This window comes from Ovis aries, chromosome 13, assembly GCF_016772045.2.
Source record: "Ovis aries strain OAR_USU_Benz2616 breed Rambouillet chromosome 13, ARS-UI_Ramb_v3.0, whole genome shotgun sequence".
In the NCBI taxonomy this organism is placed as follows: domain Eukaryota; kingdom Metazoa; phylum Chordata; class Mammalia; order Artiodactyla; family Bovidae; genus Ovis; species Ovis aries.
In genome coordinates, this window is record NC_056066.1 from 73488232 (window position 1) to 73506613 (window position 18382).

Consider the following 18382-nt stretch of genomic DNA (forward strand, 5'->3'; position numbering starts at 1 on the left):
TTTCAGAGACCATGGTTCCAGATTTCTAACAAGTTCCTTTGTAATGTCCCGTTTGGCCCTCTTTGCCCCTCCCCGACTCCTCCCCAAGGAGGGTGATTCAGGGTCCCCTAACATGTTCCCAAGCGGCTTTCTGACACCACCCCCTCCAAGTCCTTCATTCCCCTTCCTAGTCCTCACGCTCTTGCCTAAGGGCAGGAAAGAGCCAGCAACACTGGATGGCGTGGTCACTGTCCTCACCTGAATTTCCTGCTGAGGAAATAGCAGCTGAGAGAACTCAGGGCAGTTCCGGTGGGAGCACACCCATCAGAGCGGGTATAAAGGGTGAGGCTGACACTGGTCACCACCGCCCCGCCTGCCCTCAAGATGAAGTCCAGCAGCCTTATCATCCTCCTGGTGATATTTGCCTTCGGATTCCTGATGCCCTGGACTGTGGAAGGTGCTCCCAAACGTGAGCTGGACTTTCTCAGGCCATACCCAGGTACCAAAGTCAATGATGGCTCAGCGTGGGAATAATCTCTTCTTTTTCGCCTGGGGGCTGGTCTTGAAGCCCTCTTTCCAATGGCCTATGGTCCTTAATTTCAAGCATGTCTCTGAGGACTTCAACTAAGAGAGTTTCTGTGCATCCAGAGATAAGCCCTTGTATTTCTTATTTTTCTTTCTCTATATCTCCTTCTTTACTGTTTTTTCTTTTTTCTCTGTCACATTATTTTGGTCACTATCTGTTTTAATTTTCCAAATTGTTCTCTGTTTCTCTTAATTTTGTTGTTGTTGTTGTTAATGGTCACTATTTTTTTCTATTTGCTTCTCAGTTGATCTGTTCTCTTTTGTTTAATCTCAAATGAGTGGCCTCTCTTGCTGTCACTGTCTCTGCCTCCCTCCCAGCCAGCCCTGGGCCAGGGATACCTGGCCATGAACTCTGTTCAGCCCTCCCTGGAGCTGACTTATACAGACATGCCGTAGCTGACTGTGAAATCTTCAAGACTTCTGTGAGGTAGTAGATGTCACATTGGTAGCTTGAAATAAGGAACAGTGGGAATATTTACACCAGGGAAACTGGCAAACTCCACAAAGTCTCCCTCTTGAAAGATTTAGTGGCACACCGCCATCTATACCTTCTCTCCCGTTGACTCCCTCTTGGTTGAGGGTTTGGCTGAGCTTGCCACTGTCCCACATCGGCCTTGAAACTGGAATCCTAATGGCTCCCTTCATTCCTTTGAGGTCAGCTACTTGGGTTAGGCTTTCTCTCCTCACCTGGTTCCTTCTGGAGGATTGTGATCTTGACTCAGTGCCAGCTTCTTCCTCCTTTGTTCTTACCCTTCAGAAAAAGGCAAACCTGGAGCCTGTCCTTTCGTCCGCCCTGTGCTGTGCTTTGTATATGAACCGCCTGAGTGCCAGAGTGACTGGCAGTGTCCGAAGAGGCAGAAATGCTGCCAGGGTCTTTGTGGCATCAAATGCACGGATCCTGTAGACACGTCAAAGCCAGGTGAGGAAGTCCAGTCCTGGAAAGGGGGATCAGGGAGGTCTGAGCTTGAGGACATGCTTCTTGGGCAAGTGGAGGGGGCTCGTCTGAACTGGGGTGCAGGATGGGATAGAGTCAGGGCTTCTCCACCCCTTCTACCCGCTCTGTTTTCTCAGGTAGACAGTAGGCCAGCTGGTGAGCCTGTCAGCCAGCAGGTCAGTCAGTTCATGAATAGTCTGTCTATCAGACACACGTATGTCAGACACTAGTTGGGGTCCCGTTGGTGGGAGGGAGTCTTCTTTAGGACACGCACCAGCCTCAGATTGGATCCTGAAGGTAGGGAAGAACCAGTTTCCACGCATGGGGTGAAGATGGAGTTGGGAATTTGGGTGATGTGCCAAGGGGCGAAGCCTCTGAATTGTGACTTTGTTTTCATCACTTAAAGTCACTCCTGGGAAGTGTCCGGTGGTCACTGGCCACTGTGAGAGGCCCAACCCTGTAAACATCTGCCAGGATGACAGCCACTGCCTGAATGGTTTCAAGTGCTGCAGGGGTCCGTGTGGGAATTCATGTGTCCTGCCGGTGAAAGGTGAGGAGAAGATCTAGCAAGCTCCGCATCCCCCTGGACCTTAATATGCTCTCAACCTAATGGTACCTTTGTATGTGAAAGAGGTTGCTTGACATCTTCCAGTACTTCCCCATTCCCTAAGCAGATGCTCTGCGCTTCAGTGACCTTTACCCCTTAGATTTCTCTAGACAAGTCCCAGGAGGCACCTATGACAGGCCGTGCTGGGTCCTAGGAAGGAAAGCTTCTTGGAATAAGGCAGGAGGAAGGAGAGTGATACAAGAGGCAAAAGTTCTATCTTTGAATATCATCTCTGCCTCTGACTGACTATGTGACTATGAGCAACTGACTATTTCATCCTCCACCTCAGTTTCCCCATCTGTAAAATGGACACAATTATATCCATAGCGATACTAAATGTAAAAGTGATTTTTAAGACTTGAAGTACTATTTGCATTCAGAGAATTTTGCTATGGTTATGGCCTCGATTGGCTGAGTTATCTTGAACCACAGGGGAACTCTAGCAAGATGCATAGATGTCAATCTAGCCCAATACCCTGATTTTATCAGAGGGCATCAGAGAAGAGCCTGTGAAAAGCCTGGATTTTGTCTTGATTCCTACATCAAAGGCCAGCACTGTTTCAATGATTCCAGCACAATGCTCTCTACCTATCCCAAGGGACCTAGGACTTGGTGGTGGAAGGACCATCTTGGTGGGACAGATATAAGGGTCACTTAAATAATTCCTGTGCTGAAGCTCCACTTTATTTTCTTTCTACAGATTCATCCTTTCCAGGTCAAAAACATTAGGACTTCCTGGTCTGTGTGCTCTGGGGATTCCCCCTACTCCCCACCCTGCAAGCCTGGAAAACAATGAAAGCACCTTGGTCAAGATGTGGTTTTGTGACCAATACTCCTTTGGGGACAAGATCTGGCCTGTTTTATCTATGTATCCCCAGCATCCAATGTGAAGCTTGGCACACGACAGGAAATGCCTATTGATCAGTGAATAAATAAATGTACTAGGTTTTCTCTGCATTTCCATCTTCCTTGACTCTTTTGAATGTGGACTAGGGTATGAGGAGTGAGATGAAGAATAAAATGTCTGAATGTGCGGGGTTTCTCCAAAAACCCATAAAATAGCAATCGGAAGAAGAGAGTGTTTTGGTTCCAAGCAGATACAGGTTTAAATCTTACATTCATAGATTACAGGTTCTGTAGATTTGGGCAATGAGTTTGTTCCATTGACCCTTAGTCTTGTCATCTGTAACATGGAAACGATAACAGCAATGACAATTTCATAAAGTTTTCAGGATTAGAGGTGATAACATGTGAAAGGAATAGCTCACTGAGCATTATATAGTAGATGCTCAACAAATGTTAGACTTACCTCAGGGTAAGCAAGGTGCAAAGACTTTAAAAAATGACTACGTTTGATGACATCAGGAGCGAAATTGACAAACACAAAAAGTTGAAAGAGAAATGAGAGCTTAGAAGTAAATACTTGGAATGATTGTCACAAACAAAAAAATAGAAAAATAAGTGAAGAATCTCTGCAGATCAGTAAGAAAAACAGCCAACCTCTCAGAAAAAAATGAACTAGGAATAGGACGGACAATCAAATAAGAGATCATTATAGCAGATTGTGTATAGATATATAGGAGCTTCAATGTCACTAGTTACAAGAAAAACCAATTAAAACAACCAGACGCCATTTTTTATTTATCAGAATGGCAAGAATGAAAAGTCTACATTATAGGTCTTCCCTGGTGACCCACTGGGTACGCGTCCACCTGCCAATTCAGGGTTTGATCTTTGGTGCAGGGATATCCCACGTGCTGTGGAGCAACCGCTGAAGCCTGTGCACTTAGACCTTGTGCTCTGCAACAAGAGAAGCCACTGCAATGAGAACTCGCGCACCGCGGAGAGTAGACTGCACTCGCTGCAAGTGGAGAAAGTCCACACACAGCAACAGCACAGCCAAAAAAGTAAAATAAACAAATAAATAGTCTTAAAATAAAGGCGACAATATAAACACTCAGAGACTCTAAATAGTTTGCTGATGGAAATGTAAATTGGTACAACCACTTGGAAGAGTGATCTGGTTATGCCTAAGAAAATTAAAAAGTTACATATATCATTTAGCAATTTTCTTTTCAGAAACAGAGGAAAGACAAAATATTTGCCAATGGGAATCGAATACATGTATTAGGATGTTTAGTATAAGATTGTTCCAAAGAGTCAGAAACCGGTACTAGTCAAGATGGCCTGCATTTGTGAAATAGTTAAATTTCATACTTTGATATGCTTGCTATGCTATAGAAAAATAAAAATAAATTTATAAGAATCAATATGGAGACATATCACAGAAAACTTATTAGGAAAATAAGATTGGTGATACAATGTATAGAATGAAATATTCATTTATATTTAAAAATTACACATAAAGCGACTTCCCTGGTGGTCCAGTGGTTGCCTCTATGCTCCCAGTGCATGGGGCTGGGTTTGATCCCTGGTCAGGGAACTAGATCCCACACACCACAGCTAAGAGCTTGCATGTCTCAATTAAAGATCTCAGGACTGCAACTAAGGCCTGGCATAACCAAATAAACAAATAAATATTTTTTTAAGTTGCACATAAAATATCAAGCTGGTTATGAGTATATACCAAAGAATATACACCAAATGCAGGATGATGCCATCTTTTGTAGAAGAGGAATTAAAAATGAGACAGGTAGTGCTGACTATGGAAACTGGTTATTTATCTTCAAGATTTAATACTTCAACAAAATAATGCCATTTTTAGCAACATGGATGGACCTTTGCCAACCAAAGGTCCGTCTAGCCAAGGCTATGGTTTTTCCAGTGGTCAGGTATGGATGTGAGAGTTGGACTATAAAGAAAGCTGAGCACCAAAGAATTGATGCTTTTGAACTGTGGTGTTGGAAAAGATTCTTGAGAGTCCCTTGGACTGCAAGGAGATCCAACCAGTCCATCCTAAAGGAGATCAGTCCTGGGTATTCATTGGAAGGACTAATGTTGAAGCTGAAACTCCAATACTTTGACCACCTGATGAGAAAAACTGACTCACTGCAAAAGACCCTGATGCTAGGAAAGACTGAGGGCAGAAGGAGAAGGGGACAACAGAGGATGAGATGGTTGGATGGTATCACCAACTCAATGGACATGAGTTTGGGTAGGCTCTGGGAGTTAGTGTTGGACAGGGAGGCCTGGTATGCTGCGATTCATGGGGTCGCAGAGAGTCGGACACGACTGAGCAACAGAACTGAACTGAATTGGATGGACCTAGAGACTTGCCTGGAAAATCCCATGGATGGAGGAGCCTGGTAGGCTGCAGTCCATGGGGTCGCTAAGAGTCGGACACGACTGAGTGACTTCACTTTCATCCTTCACTTTCCTGCATTGGAGAAGGAAATGGCAACCCACTCCAGTGTTCTTGCCTGGAAAATCCCAGGGATGGGGGAGCCTGGTGGGCTGCCGTCTATGGGGTCTCACAGAGTCAGACACGACTGAAGCGACTTAGCAGCAGCAGCAGCAGAGACTGTCATACTGAGTGAAGTAAGTCAGACAGAGAAATGCAAATATCATATGATATCACATATTTGGAATCTAAAAAATAATAGTGCAAATGAACCCATGTACAAAACAGAAATTGGATCACAGATGTAGAAAACAAACTTATGGTTACCAAGGGAGAAAGCGGGGAGGGATAAAATGGGAGACTGAGATTGACATATACACACTACTATATATAAAACAGATAGCTAATAAGAAACTACTGCATAGCACAAAGGACTCTGTTCAATACTCCAATCACCTATATGGAAATAGAAGCTAAAAAGAGTGGATATATGTGTATGCATAACCGACTCACTTTGCTGTACAGCAGAAACTAACACAACATTGTAGATCACCCATTCTCCAATTTAGAAATTAAAAGATTCACTACTGGAAAATAAAACCAATATATATTGCCACCACTCTAGGTACTTCAAGTATCCAATGTTAGGACAAAACAAATCTTTCTCAAAAAAAAAAAAAAAAAGCTTTTTTTTTTCCTTCCAAAAGTCACACCTAACACCTAACATGGAGAGTAAGAAACAGAAACTCAAAAACCATCTTGTGTGAAACTAGAAATCGTTTGTATCCAGTGGCTACAATATGGAACTGGAAGTTAAATTTTCAAATTGGAGAAAGGTGAAAGCTAAGGGTTTGCAGCAGGAGATACTTATGAGAACCCTTGTAGAATGCTTCAAAGGCTCTAAAATTAAGAGTAGGAAAGAGAGGGAGATTTTTTCGATAGTGGAGAGGGTGCTATTTTAATACCTGTACAAATTGTAAATAATTATCCTTGAGTTAAATAAATTTTAAAAGGAAACTGTAAAATTCTTAGGATAAAACATAGAGGTAAATTTTGGCAAATAATTCTTAAATAAGACATCCAAAGCATAAACTTTATTTAGCTTATATGCAGAGTACATCATGAGAAATGCTAGGCTGGAAGAAGCACAAGCTGGAATCAAGATTGCCAGGAGAAATATCAATAACCTCAGATATGCAGATGACACCACGCTTATGGCAGAAAGTGAAGAGGAACTAAAAAGCCTCTTGATGAAAGTGAAAGAGGAGAGTGAAAAAGTTGGCTTAAAGCTCAACATTCAGAAAACGAAGATCATGGCATCTGGTCCCATCACCTCATGGGAAATAGATGGGAAAACAGTGGAAACAGGGGCAGGCTTTATTTTGGGGGGCTCCAAAATCACTGCAGATGGTGACTGCAGTCATGAAATTAAAAGACGCTTACTCCTTGGAAGAAAAGTTATGACCAACCTAGATAGCATATTCAGAAGCAGAGACATTACTTTGCCGACTAAGGTCCATCTAGTCAAGGCTATAGTTTTTCCTGTGGTCATGTATGGATGTGAGAGTTGGACTGTGAAGAAAGCTGAGCGCCGAAGAATTGATGCTTTTGAACTGTGGTGTTGGAGAAGACTCTTGAGAGTCTCTTGGACTGCAGGGAGGTCCAACCAGTCCACTCTGAAGGAGATCAGCCCTAGGATTTCTTTGGAAGAAATGATACTGAAGCTGCAACTCCAGTACTTTGGCCACCTCATGCGAGGAGTTGACTCATTGGGAAAGACTCTGATCCTGGGAGGGATTGGGGGCAGGAGGAGAAGGGGATGACAGAGGATGAGATGGCTGGATGGCATCACTGACTCGATGGACTCGAGTCTGAGTGAACTCCAGGAGTTGGTGATGGACAGGGAGGCCTGGCATGCTGCAATTCATGAGGTCACAAAGAGTCGGACACAGCTGAGTGACTGAACTGAAAACATAAACACTGAAAGAAAGAAGAGATAAATTTAACTTCATTGAAATTTAAAACTTTGGTGATTCAAAAGATAGCATCAATAAAGTGAAAGATACTCCACACAGCATGGGAGAAAATGTTTACAAATTATGTATCTGATAATAATTCTTATAACTTAATAATTTAAAAAAACTTACAAGAAAAAAAATATCTGTGAGAAGAACAATTAGATTCCCAGGGCTAGGTCTGTGTATGCCTGTTACTCAGGTATCTCCTAAAGAAGTTAGAGGTTTTGGTTTCTGTAGAAATTGAAAGGTAGGAACTCTGGGCTCAGCCATTCCTGGCATGGGGAAGGAAGTGAGACATGGCTCTGAAAAAGGGAGGAATCAAAAAACTTTTGTGAATAGTGAGGTCTCCCAGCGGTCTTCCACTCTGGCTAGAACTTACTGTCAACCAGCTTATCTAAAATGAAATATTTGGACCATAGGGCTAATTGTTTCTGCCTTACTGTTTTAAAAGAATGTCTGCCCTCCCAATCCTCTTGGTCAGTTTTGAATCTACCTTTCACTGACTGACAGAATTTTGTGCTCAAATCACTAGTCCCTTGGTTTCTTCCTTTTTTAAGAATGCTGGAGGGTGGGCAGATTTTCTTTCATTCCAACTCTTTTCACATAGCTCTCCTTTCAGGGAAGTTAGCTTGAGGGGCATCTCTTTCTTTGAGCCAAAACAAGCTTTGACTCAGTCTCTCAAGGAAAAGGCAATGTGGATGTTGAGAAACCAGTGAATAAATAAGTGTACCAATAAATGTACTAGGTTTCAGGAACAGAGGTTGACTCCCAGCTTGCTACTGACTCAGCCTGTAACACTGGCCATGTTCCTTGACTCCTTGTATAAAAAGGGGTGAGCCCCTTGAACTTTAAGGCTCCACTTTGTTCTGCTATTTTACGAACTAATGATTCATAGATGCAGCTTGGAGGGAAAGTCCCAGTGGGATGGGCCCCCTCATCAAGTCTGATGACCTCCCTGTGACGACAGGTTCCCTTCTTCACCTCTCAGCCTCATCGCAGGCCCATCTTCGCCAGCTCCTGTGGTCAGCATCCAGGGCAGGGGCTTCACATGGTGCTTGTGAGTTAGGAGTGTCCCAGTGAGTCCAATAACCCTGCCTCAATGTAGAGATGGGAAAACCTAGACCCAAAGAAAAGATATGCCTACGATCATAGAGTAAGTCACTGGTGGAGCTCAGTATCTTTATCTCCAAGCCTCCTATTCTTTTTCTTTATTTCAAGTTTACTTTTTTTTGTTTTTCAGACTATATAGTGGATACTGTAGTGGGCTGTCAGATACCCTTGGGATGAAGATACTCATTCTCTCTGTGGCTGGGGTGTTGCTGACACTCACAGATGAGTCCCTCCCTGGGAATTTCCCTGGGCCATAGTGAGCTGTTTCATCCAAAGTTACACCCCATTCCCAGGGATAATCTGTATCCACTGACTGGTTGATGTTGGGGTACAAAGGCCTAGCTCCACAGTTTGATTCAGGGCACCTCTGAAGGACCCTCCCCCTCAACCCACTCAGAGCTCTCCAGGGAACTGGCTGAGCCTTTGTTGCCATGTATCACAATTCCACTTCTCCCCGGCCCTGCTTCTCTTACTTCTCACAGATGCTGCTTCTCGGTATACTCCTAGCAAACCTCCCGCACATAAGCATCTGCCCTGAGACCATTTTCCAGGAAACCTAAGGAAGATTAGGCAAAATGATCATTGTGACATTCTGGAAAAGACAAAACTATGGAGACAGTAAACAGATCAGTGGTTGCCAGAGATTGGGAAAGGGGAGATAAATAGGCAGACCACAGAGGATTTTTAGGGCTTGGAGAATACTCTGTATGATATTATAATGACTGATATATGTCATTATACATTTGTGCAAACCCATAGAATGTGTACACCAAGAGAGAGCCTTACTGTAAATGATGGACTTTGGGTGATTGTGATGTCTCGATGTAGGTTCACTGATCGTAACAAATGCCCCGCTCTGATGAGGGATGTTGATAATAAGGGAGGCTATACATGTATATCAGAGAAGGCAATGGCACCCCACTCCAGTACTCTTGCCTGGAAAATCCCATGGACAGAGGAGCCTGGTAGGCTGCAGTCCATGGGATTGCTAAGAGTCAGACACGACTGAGCGACTTCCCTTTCACTTTTCACTTTCATGCATTGGAGAAGGAAATGGCAACCCACTCCAGTGTTCTTGCCTGGAGAATCCCAGGGATGGGGGAGCCTGGTGGGCTGCCGTCTATGGGGGAGCCTGGTGGGCTGCCGTCTATGGGGTCGCACAGAGTCGGACACGACTGAAGCGACTTAGCAGCAGCAGCAGCATACATGTGTATAGGGGCATGGGGTATATGGGAGATCTCTGCATCTTCTTTTTAATACTTACTGGTTTATTTTTGACTGCACTGGGTCTTTGTTGCTGCCCGTGGGCTTTCTCTAGTTGCAGCGAGCGGGTGCTGCTCTCCAACTGTGGCTTCTCTTGTGCATCAAGGCTCTAGGCACCCGGGCTTCAGTAGCTGTGGTGCAGGGCCTTAGTTGCCACACAGCATATGAGATCTTCCCAGACCAGGGATCAAACCGGTGTCCCCTGCATTACAAGGCCGACTTCTAACCACCGATCACCAGGGAAACCTGGTACCTTCTTAATTTTGCTATGAATCTGAAAGTACTCTAAAAATGTTAAGTCTTTTAAAAAAAAGAAAAAGAATTAGGGAAGCAGAAGGAATTTCTAGACACAACTATTTTAAAATTCATTGATAAGAGTTTCCTTTTTAGAAAGTGATCATTGTCAAAAAAACTGGAGAAGTACCACTGCTTCTTCAGCATATGTGTAACTCAGAAGTTTATTTCCCTTCAGGGCTTGGCCTCTTCCCTCTGCTGCAAGATGATACATGGGCTGGACTGTATTTCCCTGAGCCTGAGGTCCTCAGTCCGGAATAACCCTCGCTGGAGATAAGGAAAGGATACAGCGGGATGATCTGGTGAGGTCTTTAGCATTCCATGTTTCCCAAAATTATCCAGAGTGGGCACTGACCCAACCCAGTTTACCTGCTCAATTCAGATAATCTTGATTTGTGCACATGTCCAGTGAATACTGGGTGGGTGAGATGACAGGAGGAAGGATAAACATTTGTCAGATTGTGTAGGCTAAATCTACACAAAGAGAAACATTTTCCTAAACCTGCCTGTAATTTGCAAAGCCATCCTCCCCCACCAAGCATTGACCTTATTTCACAAAGCAGCCCTTTTGTTCCTTTGGAATGGTGACTCTCGCAATCTATGGGGAATAAGAAACAATTTATAGAGAAGACAAGTCAAGGCTTTCACAGGACCACGTGCCCAGGCTTCTTGTCCGAGGCCTCAGGCAGGTCTCTTGCCTCCTCCCCACCCTTCATCTGGAAGGAAGGTGTGACTTGTTTTGTTTCCAGCTCATTTTTTCAGCTGTATATTTCATGGCCTCTTTTCTGGTCTATGTTACAGAACAATTTCCCGATGTCATACAACTTCATCAATATCTTGACCTTCATCAGAGTGGAGCCACGTCTGTCAATTCTCGGGCACAATGTGCATTCGGCTTGGAAAGTCCACTCAGGAAACAATTATTTAGCTGACCTCAGTTCATGATCACATTGTTGTCCTCTTCAGGGCTTTGTGGTCATTTCTGTAACTCCAATGGACAGACCAGTTGTGTCCAGTTCTTGGTTTCTATTAACGATTATGGGTATGTATAAATCCTTCTGCATGAGTCATGTTTTCTTTAATTCCGATTTCTCTGAGGTCAGATACCTAGAGGTGAAATGTACCAAGTCAAAGCGTTTGGATATTTTTTAAGGCTTTCAACACCAGTCATCCCTACTCTCTGTTTTCCCCAAGGCCTTCAAGAAACTCAAACAAGGCAGAGGATACAAATGTTAAGAATTTTACAGTGTGGGCACTTCCCTGGTGGTCCAATGGTTAAAACTCTATGTTTGCACTGCAGGGAGTGCTGGTTCAATTCCTGGTCAGGGAACTAAGATTCCACATGCCTCGCAGTGTGGCCCAAATAAATAATAAATTAAAGACCTGTGATGGTTACTCTACAGTTAAAAAAAAAAATAAAGAATTTACAGAGTCCCTGGCCTATAATCAGCCCTTAGGAAACGCTCTTCTCTTTTGAAAAAGATACACAACACACATATAGACAGACACACAAGTGTGCCCATAAACATGCAGATGTAATCCAATGCATCCAGCCTCTGAGTACTGACCCTTTCTCTTAAATAAAATATAAGCTCTCCTGGGCAGCTGCAAACAGATATGCCAGGCTTATCAAACTTGAATGTGTATAAGAACGATAAAACACATATTTTGATTTAATAAATCTAGGATGGGGCCAGAGATGCTATACTTCTCCAGCTCCCAAATAAGTACACTGCTGGTCTATGGATCACACTCTGAGTCACAAGCAGGCATGTCACAAAGACACAACAGGCTTGTAGAAACACACATGCAGGCATAACTGAAAACCTTTATGAATTTCATGGGCACATGAATTTGTGATTTCTCAAAAATCACTAGGCAATAGGAGATGGATCTCTAGGGGCATGGACCTATGCTTCATGAGAATATTTGATCTGTTAGCACCTGCCCAGAACCTAAGAAAAGTTATGATCTGGGAGTGTGAGAGTAGTGCTAGGATGGGGTGGAACAGAAAAGGGCAGGACAGGACAGCCTGGACATTCTCTCTCTGAAATAAGTGCTGCTCCCATGAAATGGGGCTTGGAGTCCTCAACTGTCCAATCTAGACCTTTCGGGTACCCTGAAGCCTTCACTTCCCAGGACCATGCCTCTAAATAGCAGCAACCTCCCTCATCTGCCCCTAGATTCCTAGAGGCCCCAGGGTCGGAAAAGCAGGGAGCAATCGGTGAACCTGTGTTCCACCTTTTCCTTTTCCTAACAGGATATTTTGTTAAACAGAATTTTAAATGTTATTGTAGTCAAACTTACCAATCTCTTTATGATTAGTATTTTTGTGTCCTCTTTAAAGAATCTTTCTCTATACTGAGGTCATGAAAATATCATCCTGTATCACATTCTAAACATTTTACGGCTTTGCCTGTTATATTGTCTACTCGGAACTGTTTGCATGCTATGAAAGGTTGTGATCAAGTTTCTCTTCTTTCTCCTTCTTTTCTGAAAATGTGCACGGGGAGGTGACCATTTGCCCCAGTGCCATTTATTGAAAACACTCTCTTTTCCCTACTGGTTTGCCAGTCACCTGTGACATAAATCAAATTCCTGCATGTGAAGGGGACTGTTTGGGGGCTCTTTATTCTAATTTGTTTGGGTGAGCTTCGAATTTATTGCTTCTCAGCTCCAAATCCATCCTTGAATGCTGGCTTGTAATATGGGAACATTCTCCCTTGCTAACCAACATGAGGGCTTCCCTGGTAGCTCAGCTGGTAAAAAGAATCTGCCTGCAATGCAGGAGACCCCAGTTTGATTCCTGGGCCAGGAAGATCCCCTGGAGAAGGGATAGGCCACCCACTCCAGTATTCTTGGGCTTCCCTGGTGGCTCAGACAGTAAAGAAACTGTCTGCAATTAGGGGGACTTGGGTTCAATCCCTGGGTTGGGACGATCCCCTGGAGGAGGGAATGGCAACCCACTCCAGTATTCTGGCCTGGAAAATCCCCATGGACAGAGGAGCCTGGCGGGCTACAGTCCATGGGGTCGCAGGGAGTTGGACACGACTGAGCAACTAAGCACAGCACAGCTGACATGATATTAATCTTTATCAGTAGTGGGCGCAGGACGGACACAGGAGGGAGGAGAAAGGGACTCATTTTCCTGATTCTGATGTGCCTTCCTTTTTCTTGCTCTGATACCACTACCCTGGTGTGTGATGCCCACCAGTGGAGCTCACGCAGCAGGGATGTTCAATGGAACCCCGCCTAGCCAGCTCCCAGAAGAGATCCCAGGACAACCCAGCGGCTGCTGCTTTCTGGTCGCGGTTTCCCAGTTAGTTCAATAGCACCCCCAGCAGGCCGCTGCCCAGAGCATCCCTCCAGCTCCCCGAGCTGGCCTCTGCCCTCGGACTGTGAACCAGCTCTGGTTTGGGAAAACTTAGCCAACCAATTTCTCTGGCAACCAACGGACTGCCACCACATCCTCTCTGATAAGTCTGAATCTTAAACTTGGAGAGGATTCACTCTCCGGCAAGTTTGTTCTTTCCTTGACTACTTACTCTCCCTCAGTCCTAGAGCTTTCTTTTTTCTCTTTTTAGTTATAAGTTTCATATTAAAGCTGCCTGGCTCACATTGCTGGTTTTTTTTTTTTTTCTGTTGTATACTATTGGTCTGTGAGTCTATCCTTTGTCAATATCACAATATTTTATTTACTTCAATTTATGCTAAATTGTAATAATTTGTAGAATAAATTTTACTGCTTTCTTCCTTTTTTTATGGTCACACTGCACGGCATGTGGGATCTTTGTTCCCCGAACAGGGATCAAACTGGAGTCCCCTGCTTTGAAAGGCAAATTCTTAACCACTGGACCACCAGGGATGTCCCTGTCTTGTTCTTATAGTCTTCCTTTAGGTTTTTGCTATTCGTGTCTCTTTACTTTTCCAAATACATTTCTTCAATAGCTTCTTCAATATACACACACATGCAAACAAAGCAACAATAACCTATGGGAATTTTTATTCATGATGGTACTGAATCCATAAATATATCCGGGGAAAGTACATCTTTATGATATTCAGTTCATTTCAGTTCAGTCGCTCAGTCGTGTCCGACTCTTTGTGACCCCATGAATCGCAGCACGCCAGGCCTCCTTGTCCAACACCAACTCCTGGAGTTCACTCAAACTCATGTCCATCGAGTCGGTGATGCCATCCAGCCATCTCATCCTCTGTCGTCCCCTTTTCCTCCTGCCCCCAATCCCTCCCAGCATCAGGGTCTTTTCCAATGAGTCAACTCTTTGCATGAGGTGGCCAAAGTATTGGAGTTTTAGCTTTAGCACCATTCCTTCCAATGAACACCCAGGACTGATCTCCTTTAGGATGGACTGGTTGGATCTCCTTGCAGTCCAAGGGACTCTCAAGAGTCTTCTCCAACACCACAGTTCAAAAGCATCAATTCTTTGGTGCTCAGCTTTCTTCAGAGTCCAACTCTCACATCCATACATGACTACTGGAAAACCATAGCCTTGACTAGAAAGACCTTTGTTGGCAAAGTAATGTCTCTGCTTTTCAACATGCTATCTAGGTTGGTCATAACTTTCCTTCCAAGGAGTAAGCATCTTTTAATTCCATGGCTGCAGTCACCATCTGTAGTGATTTTGGAGCCCAAAAAAATAAAGTCTGACCCTGTTTCCACTGTTTCCCCATCTGTTTCCGATGAAGTGATTGGAACAGATGCCATGATCTTAGTTTTCTGAATGTTGAGCTTTAGGCCAACTTTTTCACTCTCCACTTTCACTTTCATCAAGAGGCTCTTTAGTTCCTCTGCACTTTCTGCCATAAGGGTGGTGTCATCTGCATATCTGAGGTTATTGATATCTTACCCAGCAATCTTGATTCCAGCTTGTGCTTCCTCCAGCCCAGCGTTTCTCGTGATGTACTCTGCATAGAAGTTAAATAAGCAGGGTGACAATATACAGCCTTGACGTACTCCTTTTCCTATTTGAAACCAATCTGTTGTTCCATGTCCACTTCTTTTTTTTGTTGTTGTTGTTGTTTTTTTCATGTTTAATGTGAAAATGATGATCTCATGAAGTTTACATACCACAGTATTACGCATTACTTAATATCAATTTTGACGGCTATAGTTTCATCATCTAAGAATTACATTACAATTGGTGGCACGATATATGCTTTTCAAAACTACTGTAAAGCATAACATGAATACAAATACATATTGCCAAGGAGCTGGTGACCACACTGAAATGACTGAATAGCAAACTTCACATGTCGGCAAGATAAAAAGAAATTGCTAAATCTTTTTTCCTCCAGTATTAAAATAATGAGTCTTAGATGATAAAGTAATAAGATCCAAGATACATTAAATCAAAATATTTACAAAAAATTCAATAACATTTTAGACCAAATAGAAAACAAAAAGGCAAAATTAAGGAAATCATTTATATTCTATATTTAATTTTTTTCTGTTGACTCAGTTAACAAGTATTTCAAAGACTTTTTAAAATAATACAGTAACTTTTAATAAACTCCTAGTTAAAATGACGGTGAGGTAACATTTAATTAAAGCAACAAGTTATCCCCCTTATATAAAGATATCTTCTTGTTAATTTCAGAGATATTTCATACCATTCAACAAGGAAGACATATGAACAGTTATCTCAAGAAAATGCTGCCTCATCTGAAATTTGAAGTTCAAGGTAGTTTATCTAAGATATTTTATCTTTGACCACTATAAAAAGAGACATTTTGTTAAACTATACCAGTCCTTAGGCAGATGCCTTAAAAGAAAGGACTTTTTAAAAATGAATAATTAATTCTGAAATTAGCAAGTTCATATCCTTTTCTATATTATGGGAATATTTACTGGCAAATTTTATTAATTTTTATAAGATCCTACTTTTAACTTAAAGTAACAAGCAACCGTCACAGATACTGAAAGTTATCTAGTGCTAAGAAATTGCACATTAAGTCAGAAAATAAATCATGAACCTCTAATTCTAATTACACACAGATAATGAAAACAAATGGTTGTTCCCAGAAACCATGTGTTAAAGCTGATTTTGGACAATGAAAATGTATTTCTGAATCTATATATTGCAGATTCATTACCGCTAAGCCACCAGGGAAGCCCTCTATATATTACAAATATAAGCAAAATGACTAGCGCTATTTCTGGGCTTTTTATTTTTAAAGATGTAAACATTATTTTAACATGTCTCTATTCATAAGATACATTTTCCATCTAAGTGTGAAATAGAATAATGGAAAGGTTAAACACTCTTAAAATATTTCAATCAACCATTCCAAAGCTCAGTGTTTTTCCAGTGCAGAGGAGGGACCCACAGAATTCCAGATGCCTGTCTTGAGAGGCATTCTGGTCTGTGCCGTCAGTCATACACATACCTGCTGTGTTTATGCTAACACTGCCCCAGTAATACAAGAAGAAATGCTCCATCTGGATTTGAAATGCTACCTATTTACCTATCTTTTAAAATGCAATAAAGCCAACTAGATTTTGTTTAAACATATAAATCATTTCATCTGAGGGCAGGATCTCATTTTACCAATAGCGTGCGCTGATCAAGGAGAGTGCTGCATTCACAGGCTTTTAGCTTTTCACAGAAGCTTAGCCAAAATAAGACAACATAAAAATACCACTAATAAACAACACAACATCTCTACAAATTTAAATACTTAATATGACAGTGAGCTTTAGGTAAGAATATATTATTTGCAAGCTTTATTCTCTATGACTGGACACAATTTGCTATTCCTAAAATGGTAACATTAGAATTATTTTTCAGGATTCCTGCAGAGCTGTGCTCATTTTACATCCGTGCGAACTGCTGTCATGACTACTATGTCCAAACCCAGAGGATGAACTTTCTGAATCATAATCTATATCGTTTTCTTTTTTTCCTTCCTCTTCTTCAGGGAAACGTCTGTTCATCAAGGCAAACTTGTGAATTGCTTCTTCTACAGAGTACTTGGTCTGCCCAGAAACACATGCCTCGATGTCTTCTGAATTCAGATGACTTTGCAGGAAGAGGTGAAGGCTGCTATCTGAAAGCAGAAGTGCATTCTGTAGAACCTTTCTGAGGAAATCTTCCAAACCCTGACGACGCTGATCTACATGCTGGCGATTGTTCATGTTGAAAAATAGGTTTTTAGATGGAAGTTCTGGCAGTTGTACCAGTAATGCATTACTTTGGAGTCTCTGCCTCAGCCACACAAATTCTCTATACCTTCTTCTCACACAGGATGTTTTCATTGTAAAACACATGCTATTGGTATGAATACATATCTCATAGTCGATATAAGAGTGCCAGAAGTCCTCCTTCTGAATCCTAGGATCTCGAACCCAGACACTTACAAATTCCTCTTTCTGCTGTTCTGGAAACATCTTCAACACAGAACACGATCAATGGGCGGCACCTCCAGGCAGAGCCGGGCAGAGCAGGGCCAGCGGGCCAGCGGGTGGCGGAGTTTGCTGACTCAAAGGCGCAGCGGCGGCCCCATGTCCACTTCTAACTGTTGCTTCCTGACCTGCATATAGGTTTCTGAAGAGGCAGGTCAGGTGGTCTGGTATTCCCATCTCTTTCAGAATTTTCCACAGTTTATTTTGATCTACACACGCAAAGGCTTTGGCATAATCCTTAAGGTTTGCAATTTATGAATATGGTATCTCTTTCTTTCTCTTTAGGTATTCTTTAATTTCTCTTGAAAAATGTCATCATTTTCTCCATAAAGATTTTGCACATCTTTTCTTAATCTTAGTTGATTTTTTATGTGACTTTAAATAGTTCATCTTTAATTGTTTCTGGGATATAGAAATATAATTAGTTGTTTACTGCTGAGTGCTGATCTGCCAGAATCAGCGACCAACATCCATGCACAGTACAGAACCATTCCCTGGGGTGATGGGCCAGCTACCTGGTGGCAGGTTGATTACATCAGGCCACTTGCATCATGGAAGGGACATCAGGGAATAGACACTCTGGATATGAATTTGCCTGCCCTGTATGCAATGTTTCCCTGTATGCAAAACTACCAGACATGCACTTACAGAATGCCTTATCCACCTTGCCTTACAATAATGCTCTGATCAAAGAATTCACTTCACAGCAAATGAAGTGTGGCAGCGTGCCCATGCTCATGGAATTCACCATCATTCTCAAACAACTAACTTTATAGAACAGTGAAACAGCCTTTTGAAGATAGCTGAAGTGCCAGCCAGATGACAATACCTTGCAGGGCTGGGGCAAGGTTCTCTCAAAGGCTGTCCC

General features: G+C 42.6%; 2 protein-coding genes across 2 annotated transcripts; one reads left to right on the plus strand and one right to left on the minus strand.

The window, feature by feature from the left end:
• The first annotated feature begins 230 nt into the window (after window positions 1–230).
• LOC114117520 (antileukoproteinase-like) lies at window positions 231–3062 on the plus strand. Its single transcript, XM_027976454.3, has 4 exons — window positions 231–478; window positions 1322–1483; window positions 1905–2048; window positions 2806–3062. Exons 1-4 carry the CDS (start codon window positions 364–366, stop codon window positions 2832–2834), a joined length of 450 nt encoding a protein of 149 aa, XP_027832255.2. The 5' UTR covers window positions 231–363; the 3' UTR covers window positions 2835–3062.
• Window positions 3063–14255: 11193 nt separating this feature from the next.
• On the minus strand, window positions 14256–17593 carry LOC114117521 (sorting nexin-10-like). Its single transcript, XM_042230178.2, has one exon. It carries the CDS (start codon window positions 17497–17499, stop codon window positions 16897–16899), a length of 603 nt encoding a protein of 200 aa, XP_042086112.1. The 5' UTR covers window positions 17500–17593; the 3' UTR covers window positions 14256–16896.
• Between the last annotated feature and the right edge of the window lie 789 nt (window positions 17594–18382).

Bases quoted from the DNA above. Each gene is read 5' to 3' on its own strand.
- LOC114117520 (XM_027976454.3), top strand. From the start codon at position 364: ATGAAGTCCAGCAGCCTTATCATCCTCCTGGTGATATTTGCCTTCGGA. The intron at 479-1,321 runs GTACCAAAGTCA...CTTACCCTTCAG, and splicing joins CTTTCTCAGGCCATACCCAG to AAAAAGGCAAACCTGGAGCC. The intron at 1,484-1,904 runs GTGAGGAAGTCC...CATCACTTAAAG, and splicing joins TGTAGACACGTCAAAGCCAG to TCACTCCTGGGAAGTGTCCG.
- LOC114117521 (XM_042230178.2), bottom strand. From the start codon at position 17,499: ATGTTTCCAGAACAGCAGAAAGAGGAATTTGTAAGTGTCTGGGTTCGA.